Source organism: Bufo bufo, chromosome 5, assembly GCF_905171765.1.
Source record: "Bufo bufo chromosome 5, aBufBuf1.1, whole genome shotgun sequence".
In the NCBI taxonomy this organism is placed as follows: domain Eukaryota; kingdom Metazoa; phylum Chordata; class Amphibia; order Anura; family Bufonidae; genus Bufo; species Bufo bufo.
Window position 1 is genome coordinate 364,147,071 of NC_053393.1, and position 14,737 is coordinate 364,161,807.

Here is a 14,737-nt window from a genome sequence, read left to right on the forward strand (position 1 = left end):
CTTTTTAGACAGATTCTATGCGCAGAAACATTATTAAATCTGGGACACTGTATATGTTTATTGTAATTAGTCTTTATATCTAAACTACGAAATTAGAGTAAAAAAAATAAAAAATAAAAGACAAGGCTTTAATATACGGGTTATTACCTGACAACAAACAGAGCTGTCCTTGTATATAGTTTAGTGCCTAAAGTTTATAGACTAAGAATATCTCTCTCTTGATAGGAATATTCCCAACTACTTGAGAAATATTTTCAAGCTGAAGTTCAAGCAGTGGATTTTTTGCAAGCTGCAGAAACGAGCAGAACGTTAATTAACAACTGGGTGGAAAAACAGACAGATGGTAAGTACAAATAGGCTGGGTTTACACAATGCAATTTTTGCAGCAGTAAAAAAAAAAAAAAAAAAAGAACATAAACCAGACAGTGAAAATCAAATCCATTTATTACTGCGATTGTCGAGGTTTTGCGATGCTGTATTTGCCAAAGCAGTTTGTACAGGAGAAACAGGTAAAATAAAGTGAAGGATGTTTAAAAATTGTGTGGGCAATTACAGCACCACAAAACCAAAATGGCAATAAAAACGTACACGATTATTGCCATCCGGTTTTTGCTGTAGTTGTTTACTGTAAGCCCAGCCCTAGGTTACATAAAGGCTGGGTTAACATGTGGTGGAATACTCTTACCAGATGCTGTAATTTAGTTGATTTTTAGTTAATCAACAGTATTAGCACCCTGTAAATAAAGGGGGTAATTTATAAACGGATATACTTTTTGGCGTATATCGGTTGCAGATTGCGGCGTGATTTTTCCCCTTTTCCACCGCTTATGCCAGGTCTAAAGAAGGGTGCATGGCATGGGCAGCAAAAAGGGCAGCCCAGCAGGACGGTCTTATTTATAATTTTCTACACCTTTTTTTTGGAGTTGGAGTAGTTGGAGTAGATTTAGACAAGTGTAAAGTCCACCTAAGTTATGTAGAGGCCGGCTCCTCTACATAACTTAGGCGGATGAACTGCCAGTGCAGGAGGGATGAAGACTGGTGTCTAAATCTCCGGTCTTCATAAATGGCCCCCAAAATCTCCATACCAACAATGTTTTGGCGTCCACCCCCCTTGTTCAAGCTTTAAGAAGGGGGTGGACAGCGAAAAGTCATCCATGTGCATGATCTACCTCCACAGTGTCTCCCTATAGTTTGTCTTTACTCAAGTTTTTACTTTGTATACTTGGACTGCATTTTTTGCACCTTTTTGGAATGGGGATTTTATTTACTGTGTGCCAATGCTGTTAAAGGGGTTATCCTGGTCAATAAGAAATGATGACCTGTGCTCAGGATAGGTCCTCATTATGACAGGGGTCTGCCGATCAGCTATTACAGGGAGCTGCCACGCTCACCTGTAACTGCGCCGTATATTATATAGCGGCTATGCTTGGTATTACAGCTCAATTCAATACAACTGACCTCTTCTAACAGCTGGTCGGCGGGGGGCCCAGGTTTCGGATCCCGCCTATCTGATATTGATAACCTATCCAGAGGATAGGTCATCATTATAAATTACTAGATAACCCCTTTAAGTAAAACAGTGAAGCAGAAATGGCACTCTCCAGTGATCTTATGATAAGAGTATTGCAACATGGAATTTGGAGCCTCATGTCTCTGGATGCTTGGTGGTGGTGATGGTTTTATTGTAGTTCTATCACCGATTTACACGTGATGGACAAGTCATGGTAAAATATATAAATATATTTATATAATATTCATATATATATATATATATATATATATATATATATACTGCAATATCCAGGAGTTTTTACCGCAATTGCCACGATTTTATGATGCATTAATGAGTTCATGTGGATTTAAAGCAGGGTTTTGGTAAATATTTAAAAGAGGGTTTTGGTGCAGGGTCTCCTTTCTTGTCAAGACTGCCTTCAAATTTCTGCAACTCAAAATCTGTTCTTTTGAATGGCGCTGTTTGCGGGAAGGACATTGATTTCTCCAAGGTACATTCAGATGAATGGAACAGATTTTCAGTCGTAGGAATTTTCTAAAACAAAATCTGATGCATGTGAAGCGGGGACCCTGAAGAGAAGACAGTTATAATGGCTTCTGGCTTTCTCTTGTAATCTACATAACACTCATAATAGAACTTCTCATCCTTTGGCCTCATGCACACGACCGTTGTTTGGGTCCGTATCCGAGCCGCCGTTTTGGCGGCTCGGATGCGGACCCATTCACTTCAATGGGACCGCAAAAAATGCGGACAGCACTCCGTGTGCTGTCTGCATCCGGCCTCGCTAAAAAAATATAACATGTCCTATTCTTGTCCGCGCTTTGCGGACAAGAATAGGCATTTATATTGCCGGCGCCCATTCCGTTCCGCAAATTGCGGAAGGCAACACGGGCGGCTTCGTTTTTTTGCGGATCCGCGGTTTGCAGACCGCAAAAAACGGCACGGTTGTGTGCATGAGGCCTTAAAGGGGTTGTCCTGATTTAAATATTGCTGACCTACCTCTAAGATTAAGCAGTCAATATCTGATTAGTGGGTGCCAAATCCCTGAACCCTCATTGATAAGATGTTCAACTTCCTAGGCCAGTGATATCACAATCATCGGTCACATAATCTGTGCATTAGACTGTGATGTAATACTAAGCACAGCCGTAATACAATGTACAGCACTGTGCTGGATATAGTGTAGCACTCATTACAGACGCAAGAGCCAGCAGCAGTGGGGAGCAGTGAGGAGCAGGTACGTATGTTCCTTTCAGCATGGGAGACAGGCTGCCGGCAACTACAAGATTGCAGGAGCTTTAATCCCGAGCCGTACTGGAGTATTTTGGTATTTTAGCTGATCAGCTTTGCCAGTGACTAATGTATTGAAATAGGGTTGTTTTCCCCTGTAACTGGGGCCCTTTTACCTGTGGCAAGGATTGAGACAATATTGCTCATTCCCGATAATTGCCCCAAGTAAATGTGCCACAGATCACCCGACAAAAGAGCAAACGCTCCTGCATCATGTGTCACATAAAATCCTCACTCATCATCAGCCCGTGTAAACAGGGATGTGCTGCTGACAAATAAGAACACTACATGGGGATGAATGATTGTAGTAATGATCATTCATCTCCATAATCTCTTATCATTGCTGCATGTACTGTAAATGCAGCTAATGAGTGGGCAAAACAAAATAAAAATGACAATGTGTAAATGTGCCCCAGAGGCCTTTTATGTTATCACCTCTTGGAGGATATATTATATCCCGCAGCAGCATGGATCCCACAGCTCTGTGATCAGCCACGCTATCTACACCAGCTCGGACCCCAAAGACTTGAAAAAGGAGTATATTCACACCGAAATGCGTTGTCGCTCTGTACCAATCGGATTTTATATACATCCATTAAGGTCAAGTATTTGCGCCAAGAGGTATCATATTTGTGCACTATCCTAGTGCACATCCCCCCACTGCATTATACATCACTCCTCTGGAGAACCGGCAACTCCATTTACAAGGACTGAGAGATACCGGCAGCACCGACCCTTCGCCCTCACGAGTGTTGTGCCTGTGTATGCACAACATCAAAAGGTGAGCATAACCATTGACACGTTTTATTCATAAACATCGTTTTATCTACATACTACCCTATGAGCGCCTTTCCCCTTTCTGCCACATATACTAAATAAAGGGAGAAGAAACTGCTACAACTCAAGCCATTGACATTTCTGCCCCATTCACCGTGGCTAATTAATAGGTATCAAGTTGATTGAAACAAAATAGGGAACATATTTCAATCATTTATTTTAGTGTCAATTTGCCAATTTTAACCACTTCACATCTGGGCCATTTCCCCCCTTCCTGACCAGACCTAATTTTGCAAATCTGACATATCTCACTTTATGTGGTAATAACTTTGGAACACTTTTACTTATCCAAGCCATTCAGAGATTGTTTTCTCGTGACACATTGTACTTCATGCTAGTCATAAATTTGAGTCAATATATTTTACCTTTATTTATGAAAAAATCCCAAATTAACAAAAAAAAATAGCAATTTTTTAAATTTCTATTTCTCTGCTTTTTTTTTTACAAAAATTGACAAAACCCACTTTTTAAGGACCAGTTCAGGTCTAAAGTCACTTTGTGGGGCCTACATAGTGGATACCCCCATAAATGACCCCATTGTAGAAACTACACCCCTCAAGTTACTTAAAACTGATTTTACAAACTTTATTAACCCTTTAGGCGTTCCACAAGAATTAAAGGAAAATGAAGATCAAATTTAAAAATGTAACTTTTTTGGCAGATTTTCCATTTTAATAAAAAAAATTCTTTAACACATCAAGGGTTAACAGCCAAACAAAACTCAATATTTATTACCCAGATTCTGCGGTTTACAGCCCCCCTGATGCACCCTTACAGTAGAAACACCCAAAAAGTGACCCCATTTTGGAAACTAGGGGATAAGGTGCCAGTTTTATTGGTACTATTTTTGGGTACATATGATTTTTTGATCATTCATTATAACACTTTATGGGGCAAGGTGACCAAAAAATTGTTTTAGCATAGTTTTTATTTATTTATTTTTACAGCATTCACCTGAGGGGTTCGGTCAAGTGCCATTTTTTAGAGCAGATCGTTACGGACGTGGCGATACCTAATATGTATACTTTTTCTTATTTATCAAAGTTTTACAAAATAATAGCATTTTTGAAACACAAAAATTATGTTTTAATGTGTCCATGTTCTGAGAGCAACAGTTTTTTTTATTTTTTGAGCGATTTTCTTATGTAGGGGCTCATTTTTTGCAGAATGAGGTGACGGTTTTATTGGTACCATTTTGTGGGACATACGCCTTTTTGATCACTTGGTGTTGTACTTTTTGTGATGTAAGGCGACTGGGTCGTTCATGTGATATATTTATAGAGCCGACCGTTATGGACGCGGCAATACCAAATATGTCTATTTTATTTTTTCTATTTTTAACATATTTTTTTTAATTCCTTACTTGGGGAATTTTTTTTTTTTACATGTGAATTTTTTTTCACCCCCAGAGAGGCTGTACAGCACTACACAGCGCTGTACAGCCTCAGAGCAGGGCTGATCGAGGTCTGTAGAAGACCTTACAGCTCCTGCACTCACCCAGCTCCGGTGGTCACAGCGGCATACATGTACAGTGTTGGAGTGAAGTACAAACATGGGGCCCGCTCGACGTGCAGCAGGCGTTATGGCCGGCATCCTCTGCGGCTAATGAGGATGCCGGTAATTGATTTCAATGTGTTGGGAGACCTAGGGCATTTAAGGTGCAATTCTTATTTTGCCCAGCAGGTGGCAGGCCAACATAAGAAATTAGCAATTCTGAACAATTAATGGATGCAAAAAAAATCCATGATTGTTCAGAATTTAAAAAAATAAGATTAAAAAAAGTTAAAAAAAAATGTTCAAAATATATAAAAATTAAAAAGTATAAAGAGTTTAAATCACCCCCCCCCTTTCCGTAGAATAAAAAAATAAATACATAAATAACAAAAATATAAACATCATGGGTATCACCCGTACTATTAAAATATAAAAAAAATGTCCAATTTGCCATTTTTTTCATAGCTTCCTTTACCCAAAAAAAGGTAATAAAACGTAATCAAATTGTCACACACACTCCAAAATGGTATCAATAAAAACTACAGTTCTGTAAAAAATGAGCCCCCCACACAGCTCAGTAGATATAAATATAAACAAAGTTTACATTTATTTTTACACTTTTTAGACATAAAAACCTATACATATGTGGTATCATTGTAATCATACTGACCCAGAGAATGAAGAGCACAGTTCAGTTTGCTGCAAACGGAACGCTGTGGGAACAAAACCCATAAAATGGTGGAGGAATCATGTTTTTTTTCCAATTCCACCCCATTTGAATTTTTTTTCCTGCTTCCCACTACATTGTATGCCATATTAAATGGTGGCATTAGAAAGTACAACTTGTCCCTCAAAAAATAAGCCCTCATACAGCTATGTGAATGGAACAATAAAAAAGTTATGGCTCAAGGAAGATAGAGAAGAAAAATTAAAATGCAGAAAGGAAAACGACTCCGGTATCCTAAGGGTTAAAGAAGGCACCCTCTCTGGAGCCGTCATTTAGTTACTTAAATGCCTTGGTCAAATGTGAGCCCAGCATCTGAGAGTGTTAAAAACCTGAAGTGTCTGACTCTAGCTCAGGCACAATTTCCCTCGGCGGATATTGGGGAAAGCTTCCTGTTCAAATCTTGAGCCAGAACCTGTACTAGGCTTCCAGGCTCATTATTAGTATAATTGCAGTGCTGCCATAAGATGGCAGCACTGAACTATGATATAGTCATTTCTATGCAGAGTAATGAAGCAATTACCATTATTCTGTACAAATTGCAATCTGATGATTGCAAGCTGTGGTCCACTTGGTCAATTAACAAAAAAATGTAAAACAATTTTAAAGAATATAAAACAATTAAATAAATATAAAAATTAAAATCTTCCCCCCACTTTCCTGAAAATAAAAATTAACAATAAAAAAAAAAACATCATGGGCATTGCCACGTGTGAGAATGCCCATACTATGAAAATCTAAAAAAAAAAGTTAGCCCAATGATATTGTCAAAAACGACAGATCGTACTGCAAAAATGAGCCCCCATACACCTCCATAGACATTACTATAAATATGGCGATGAAAAGAAAAAAATAATATTTTTCCAAAGTTTTTATTTTTTTTCAGCATTAAAACGCAAGAAAAACGATACATATGTTGTATCGCTAGATTGGTACTGACCTGGAAAATGAAGAGCACAAGAAAGTTTTACCACATAGTGAACGCTGTAAAAAGAATAAAAAAATGTTAAACTGTGGCAGAATTGTGTTTTTTTCCAATTCCACCTCATTTGGAATTTTTTCCTGCTTCCCACTACATTTTATGTAATATTAAATGGTGGCATTAGAAAGTGCAATTTGTTCAGTGGAAAACAAGCCCACATACAGCTAGGTGAACGGAAATAAAAAAAAGTTATGGCTCTGGGAAGGCAGGGAGTGAAAAACAAAAATGCAAAAATGGAGAGTTGCCACGTCAGAAACCTACACTGCATGCAGAATTATTAGGCAAATGAGTATTTTGACCACATCATCCTCTTTATGCATGTTGTCTTACTCCAAGCTGTATAGGCTCGAAAGCCTACTACCAATTAAGCATATTAGGTGATGTGCATCTCTGTAATGAGAAGGGGTGTGGTCTAATGACATCAACACCCTATATCAGGTGTGCATAATTATTAGGCAACTTCCTTTCCTTTGGCAAAATGGGTCAAAAGAAGGACTTGACAGGCTCAGAAAAGTCAAAAATAGTGAGATATCTTGCAGAGGGATGCAGCACTCTTAAAATTGCAAAGCTTCTGAAGCGTGATCATCGAACAATCAAGCGTTTCATTCAAAATAGTCAACAGGGTCGCAAGAAGCGTGTGGAAAAACCAAGGCGCAAAATAACTGCCCATGAACTGAGAAAAGTCAAGCGTGCAGCTGCCAAGATGCCACTTGCCACCAGTTTGGCCATATTTCAGAGCTGCAACATCACTGGAGTGCCCAAAAGCACAAGGTGTGCAATACTCAGAGACATGGCCAAGGTAAGAAAGGCTGAAAGACGACCACCACTGAACAAGACACACAAGCTGAAACGTCAAGACTGGGCCAAGAAATATCTCAAGACTGATTTTTCTAAGGTTTTATGGACTGATGAAATGAGAGTGAGTCTTGATGGGCCAGATGGATGGGCCCGTGGCTGGATTGGTAAAGGGCAGAGAGCTCCAGTCCGACTCAGACGCCAGCAAGGTGGAGGTGGAGTACTGGTTTGGGCTGGTATCATAAAAGATGAGCTTGTGGGGCCTTTTCGGGTTGAGGATGGAGTCAAGCTCAACTCCCAGTCCTACTGCCAGTTTCTGGAAGACACCTTCTTCAAGCAGTGGTACAGGAAGAAGTCTGCATCCTTCAAGAAAAACATGATTTTCATGCAGGACAATGCTCCATCACACGCGTCCAAGTACTCCACAGCGTGGCTGGCAAGAAAGGGTATAAAAGAAGAAAATCTAATGACATGGGCTCCTTGTTCGCCTGATCTGAACCCCATTGAGAACCTGTGGTCCATCATCAAATGTGAGATTTACAAGGAGGGAAAACAGTACACCTCTCTGAACAGTGTCTGGGAGGCTGTGGTTGCTGCTGCACGCAATGTTGATGGTGAACAGATCAAAACACTGACAGAATCCATGGATGGCAGGCTTTTGAGTGTCCTTGCAAAGAAAGGTGGCTATATTGGTCACTGATTTGTTTTTGTTTTGTTTTTGAATGTCAGAAATGTATATTTGTGAATGTTGAGATGTTATATTAGTTTCACTGGTAAAAATAAATAATTGAAATGGGTATATATTAGTTTTTTGTTAAGTTGCCTAATAATTATGCACAGTAATAGTCCCCTGCACACACAGATATCCCCCTAAAATAGCTAAAACTAAAAACAAACTAAAAACTACTTACAAAAATATTCAGCTTTGATATTAATGAGTTTTTTGGGTTCATTGAGAACATGGTTGTTGTTCAATAATAAAATTAATCCTCAAAAATACAACTTGCCTAATAATTCTGCACTCCCTGTATAGAAAATTACCAGCTTCTCATTATTAGCTAGAAAGTCCCAAAAGTCTCTCAGTATTCATTAACTCTTTCCACAGTGCTATGCAAACAGTGCAAATGAACAGAATATATATGACAACATACTTATAAAATGCAGTTACATAGTATTGAACAGAATGTCAGTGCAATTTAACCATTTAAAGTAAAATAAAGTAAGAAGTTGATCGGCACTTCGAGATTTCGCGAAGATGTAGAATATAGTGCTCTATATTCGTAATCGCGGATATACTAGATTTTTTTTTCATCAGTAACCACCCTTCTTGCTTGTGGGCCAATGAGAAGGCTGCAATATCTTTGTCAGAGCTTAGCAACATCCCTAGCAACCAATAGGAAAGTTGCCTACCCCTTTACTATATAAGAAACTCCCCAGCAGCCATTTTCTGCTGCTTTTTTGCAGTGACATTGCTGTGCTCTGTGCTTTCATCTGGATCCTATTCCTTATCCAATTACATTAGATAGTTAGTTAGCTCATATATACAATACAGATAGTTAGTGGGAGATAGTTAGTGTAGGTTAGATAGTGATATAGTGTAGCTGATAGGTTCCAGTGCAGGGTGTTAGGTAGTGTGATAGGAATTACTGTTTCTCTGCTGTCCAATACATACTGTACATGCTACAGACATAGTGCTGTGATGTCACAACAATACTTAGTGCACCAATTAGTAATATCTACTCAGACCTGATAAAATGTGAAGTTGCATGTATTGCGCAAAAAATATGCATATCATTAGTGCCGATTTGCGCAATCGCGACAATAATGACTGGAGATCACGAATTCTAGAATTCGCAAATTTCTTGCAAATATTATCGCAAAAACGAATATTGCCTATGCAGCTCATCACTATTGATGACTTAGGGAAGTAGGAAAATTTCCACAAATGTTCAGACTTCAAAGTACCCCTTATCCAGGGCATTACATGTAATCTCGTCCCTTGCCTGTGCACTCCCGAGGCTGCTAGTGTATTAAAATCATTAGCATCTTCAGGGCAGCGGTCCTTGTACAGTTTGTAAGTATAGTTGCACAATCTGTTTGCTTTTTTTGCATTCTCTCAGCGATTTTCCCCACGTTGTAAAGCCTCATGTATACACAGACTGTGGGTCTGTTCCTATTAAACGGTGGTTGACATGCTAAATATATACATATATACTCTCCAATACAGTATATATGTTGTATAGCCTGGCTGAATGCATATAATCTGTATGACATGATACTTATCAACTCTGCAGTACAACATATATTTTGAATAGACTGACTGAAGGTATATAATCTGCAGTGCAGGGGCGTTGCTAGGGTCTCAAAAGATCCAGCGCCCAAGCCCCAATGCATATGGCCCAATTCTCTAAGTTGAACAACCGCAACACCCCCCTCCCCTCCCCTACAAACACTAGCACTGAAGACATTTTCATGTACTTGCTATACAGCAGCACATACCTCTCACATCCAGGTCCTCCCAGGTGACGTCTCCTCTGATGTAGATCTTCTTTGTCATCATCTTCTCCATTCGGTCTGGACACTTCTCTCAGCCGCCTCGTCTCTGCAGAGTGTGACGCACAGACATCTTAGCTTCCTTACCTTTCTGTACCCCCAAATACTATCCTGAAGAAAAACGAGTGCCCCCTCATAGTCCAACCAATAGTAATTCCCTTCTAGAATGCTCTTATTAGTAATACTGCCCCTTACTGGACACAACAGTGATAATACTCCACAAGAGTGCCTCCATTAGTGGAAGAGCCCTCCAGTATTAATAATACCCTCACAGAGCCCACAGTAAAAATAAGGCCCCCTATTATTCCCCCAGTGGTAATAAAGCTCTCTACAGACCCCTCAGTAGTAATAAGGCCCCCATAGTGCTCTTAGTAGAAATAATGCGGATCCCTCCTATAGAGCCCCCAGTAGTAATAAGAATGCCAAATGTCCCCTGGATTTAAAATGCCCCCAGAGTGCCCCCAGTATTTATACTGCCCCCTACTGTTATAATGCTCGCCCTGAAGCGCCCCAAGTATTTATAATGCCGCCTGCAGTGCCCCCTGTAGTTATATCGCTCCCTACTGTTATAATGCTTACCCTGAAGCTCCCCCATTATTTATGCCGCCTGCAGTGCCCCCTGTAGTTATATTCCTCCGTTTAGTGTCCTCAGAAATTATAATTCCTCAGCACCTCCACCATACAGTCCCATGTAAATAACACTATTTCCCTCCCTCCGCCATAGAGTCCCATATAAATACCATCACACCATCTCTCCAGCCCCCTCCAATATACAGTCCCATGTAAATAACTCTATCTACAGCCCCCGCCAAAATATAGTCCCATGTAAATAACATCACACCATCTCTCCTGCCCCTTCCAACATACAGTCCCATGTAAATAACATCACCCCCTCCCAGCCGCCTTAAACATACAGTCCCATGTAAATAACATCACTCCCTCCCCCAGACACCTTCAACATACAGTCCCATGTAAATAAAATCACCCCCTCCCCAGCCACCTCCAACATGCAGTTCCCATGTAAATAACATTACCCCTTAACATTCAATCCCATGTAAAAAAAATATCACTCCCTCCCACAGCTGCCTTCAACATACAGTCCTATATAAATAACATTACCCCTCAATATACAGTCCCATGTAAATAACATCACCCTACCTAAGCCACTTCCAAATTTCAGTCTCATGTAATTAACATCAATCCACCTCACTGTCCCATGTAAATAACTTCTCTCCCTTCAGCCCTAACATACAGTCCCAGTTAGATAACTACAACTCACAACATTGCTCTGCCTCTGACACTGAGCAATCTTCACTTACCTCCCCTTATGTAGCAGATCTCACCTCAGCCTCTTCCCAGGGCTTCTCTTCACTGCTGAGCTGTCCTCTCCTGCACTGGTCACATGATGTGACATCATCCCAGGTTCTTTTAGGCTCCATTCACACGTCCGCAAAATGGGTCCGCATCCTTTCCGCAATTTTGCGGAATGAGTGCAGACCCATTCATTCTCTATGGGGACGGAATGGTGGGATCCTGGACATTAGGGAAGGGTCCTCATGGGATTAAGGTCATCCCTGGGTAGTTTATGCTATTAGTTTTGGCGGGAAAATTTTTCCGCCTTTTTTACTGTTGCCGTGTCTGGGCAGATTGCCTGGGATGGCAACATGTTTTTGATTGGTCACCACCATCTGGGTAGTTTTTCCCAGTGGTGGCAACCCTTATTTTTATTGGCTGATATTTTAAGCCAATGGATATCTTTGTTTAGGTTGTTAAGACTCTGATTGGCTGGTCGGGTTGAGGTGGTGCGGATAAATATGTGGGTGCAGGTGAAGCTGGGGTCCGTTACCTCATCTGTGAAGAAGGAAGCATCGCTGCCCCGCCCGCCCTTCCCGATAGGCTGTCGTTTTATTTTTATTTTTTATTTTTATTTTTAAGCTGGGGTATGAGTTGTTTGATAAGCTGCAATTTTGGAGCTTGAGCTTATGGCTGAGCTCGTGCTTTTTTGTATATGAGGTCAAATGAATGTTTAAATTGAGTTGGTAATGTTAAATTATTAAGTTATAATGAGCTTGAGCTTATGGCTGAGCTCGTGTTTTTGAGTTTAATGGAATTTTAATTGAGTTGTTAATGTTAAATTATTATTTTAGTAAAAAATTATTTTCCAATCAAATTGTCTGGCTTCAGTGTTTTATTGATATAATTAGGAATATGTTAAGTGGGAGTATGACCTTTCATCCCATGGATGCGGACAGCACACAGTGGGCTGTCTGCAGCCGCAATTGCGGAGCGCAGCCCCGATTTTGGGTCCACAGCTCTGCAAAAAGATAGAGCATGTCCTATTCTTGTCCGCAGCTTGCGGACAAGAATAGGCATTTCAATGGGGGTGCCGGGCTGGTGTGTTGCGGACCAGCAATTTGCGGGTCCGCAACACACCACGGACGTGTGAATGCAGCCTTAGGCTACTGCATTTAGAAGTGATCACATGACCTGTCAGGTCATCACAGGTCCTTCAGCTCTTGCAGTGCATTCGATTCAATTGTATTGCGGTCCTGAGGACAGCAATACAGTTATATCTAACAGGCAGGCATGACATTCGGGGCCTGGGGCAAAACATCAGGGGCCCAGGCCCCGAATGTTTTGACCTAGCAACGCCCCTGCTGCAGTGCATTCTATATTTTGTATAGACAGGCCCCCTCGCTTTGTCCCCACCATTCTATCCCCCCTTCATTACAAAGCCTCTGCCCCTAACTGTTCTCACTTCTCTAACCTCATACTCATTTACCTGACCCCTGCTGTCACATTCGGGTGTGAGAGGGAAACACCACACCGAACATAGGAGGGAAAGGGGTGAGGGAATAAGGCCTGGAAACTAGGGAAATGAGATTGACACCAGTAGTAAAACCCTAATCAAAGTCCTGACTAACTACCAGTATGAATGGACCCCAGAGGTAGGTGAGTTCATACACAGGAATACCTAGTGTCCTAACTCACCCTATAGGCCCTGGTACTAATGTCAGAACTGAGATAACCTGTTCCTCCAAAGGGAAGGTCGCCCTCAGGCCTTAATACAAATGACAGGGAAATGCAACACACAAAATAACTCAAACAAAATACAAAAGGAAAATAAAACACTTAACTTCAAGTGGCTATGGCAACACCAGGAACTCAGCCGAGATCCACACACCAGCTATCCACAACTACAACAGAAGCTATAAACCGCACAGCATAGTTGGAGAAACAATAATAAATAGAGAAGGTTAAATGACCATAATAGCCACACCTGGGGAAAGAAGGTGTGGCAAGCACCAAAAATAACACAAACGTCATTTGATCCAAACTGAAAACATGTCAGATCAAACCACGTGTTGCCAGTCTCACCTATTTCCTGCCACCTGTCACAGGAACGTCCGTGACACCTGCTCCCCCATTCTCTCTATCAGTAGCATTATGGAACTCGCATTCCATTTGCAACAAACTTTCCTACATCCACAACCTCTTTATCTTCCAAAAACTTTTATTCCTGGGCCTCGTAAAAAACATTGATGATATGCACTTACACAGCCTCCCCTGCTGCATTATCCTATGGGAACCTTCAATTTACACACACGCCCCACAGAAACGTGGCTGACACCCACTGACACAGCCTCCCCTGCTGCACTATCCTATGGGAACCTTCAGTTTACACACACGCCCCGCCCAGACCGGCATGGCAGTGGTGTCAGCCTCTTCCTATCAGGTAACTGCTCCTTCAACCCATCTCCAACCTTTCACCACCTCCCCTCTTTTTAAGTCCACTCCGCATCTTCTCTCCCTTCAATCGTCATCTACCATCCACCAGGCCCTACTACTACCTTTTTGGACCATTTCAATACCTGGATTCTTCACTTCCTCTCTGCAGACATCCCCTCCATTATCATGAGGGATTTCAACATCCCTATTGACACACAAAATTGGCATCAAACTCCTATCTCTTACTGAATCATTTGGCCTCACAAAATGGTCCTCTACAGCCACCCACAAAGATGGACACATTAGACCTTGTCTTCACCCACCTCTGCTCCCTATCTAATCTCTCAAACTCTCTTCTCCAGCTCTCAGATCACAATCTTCTTACATTCTCAACCACTTTCTCCTCAACTGCCCTTCCAGCCCATAAACTAACACACCCTCATACATAGAAATCTCTCAATTTTCCAATCTCACACTCTCTGACTCTTTCTCACCACTATCCACCATATCTTCCCTTCCTGACACTCACATAGCCGCTGGTTTCTACAACACCACAATTACTTCAGCCCTTAACTTAGTCGCCCCTCTCACACACACAAAAACCCAGCAAATCAATGAACAACCCTGGAACCCTAATCAGACAAAAAAAACGGAGACAAACTTCCAGAGTCGCAGAATGGCGCTGGAAGAAAACCCACTTCAAGGAAGACTTCCAGCTGTTCTCAAATTCAAGTCTGCTCTCGCCTCTTCTTAACAGGACTACTTCACTACTTCTGAAATACCTTTAACTCACTACTCCACCCCCCCCTCCAACACCCCT

General features: G+C 41.2%; 1 protein-coding gene across 1 annotated transcript in view; it reads left to right on the forward strand.

Moving 5' to 3' along the window:
* Positions 1–14,737, forward strand: part of LOC121001015 (leukocyte elastase inhibitor-like) — a 139,192-nt gene that overhangs the window by 20,807 nt on the left and 103,648 nt on the right. The window contains exon 5 of the mRNA XM_040431873.1: positions 226–343. Within this exon, the coding sequence (XP_040287807.1) occupies positions 226–343 (118 nt within the window). The remainder of the gene's footprint in view (positions 1–225; positions 344–14,737) is intronic.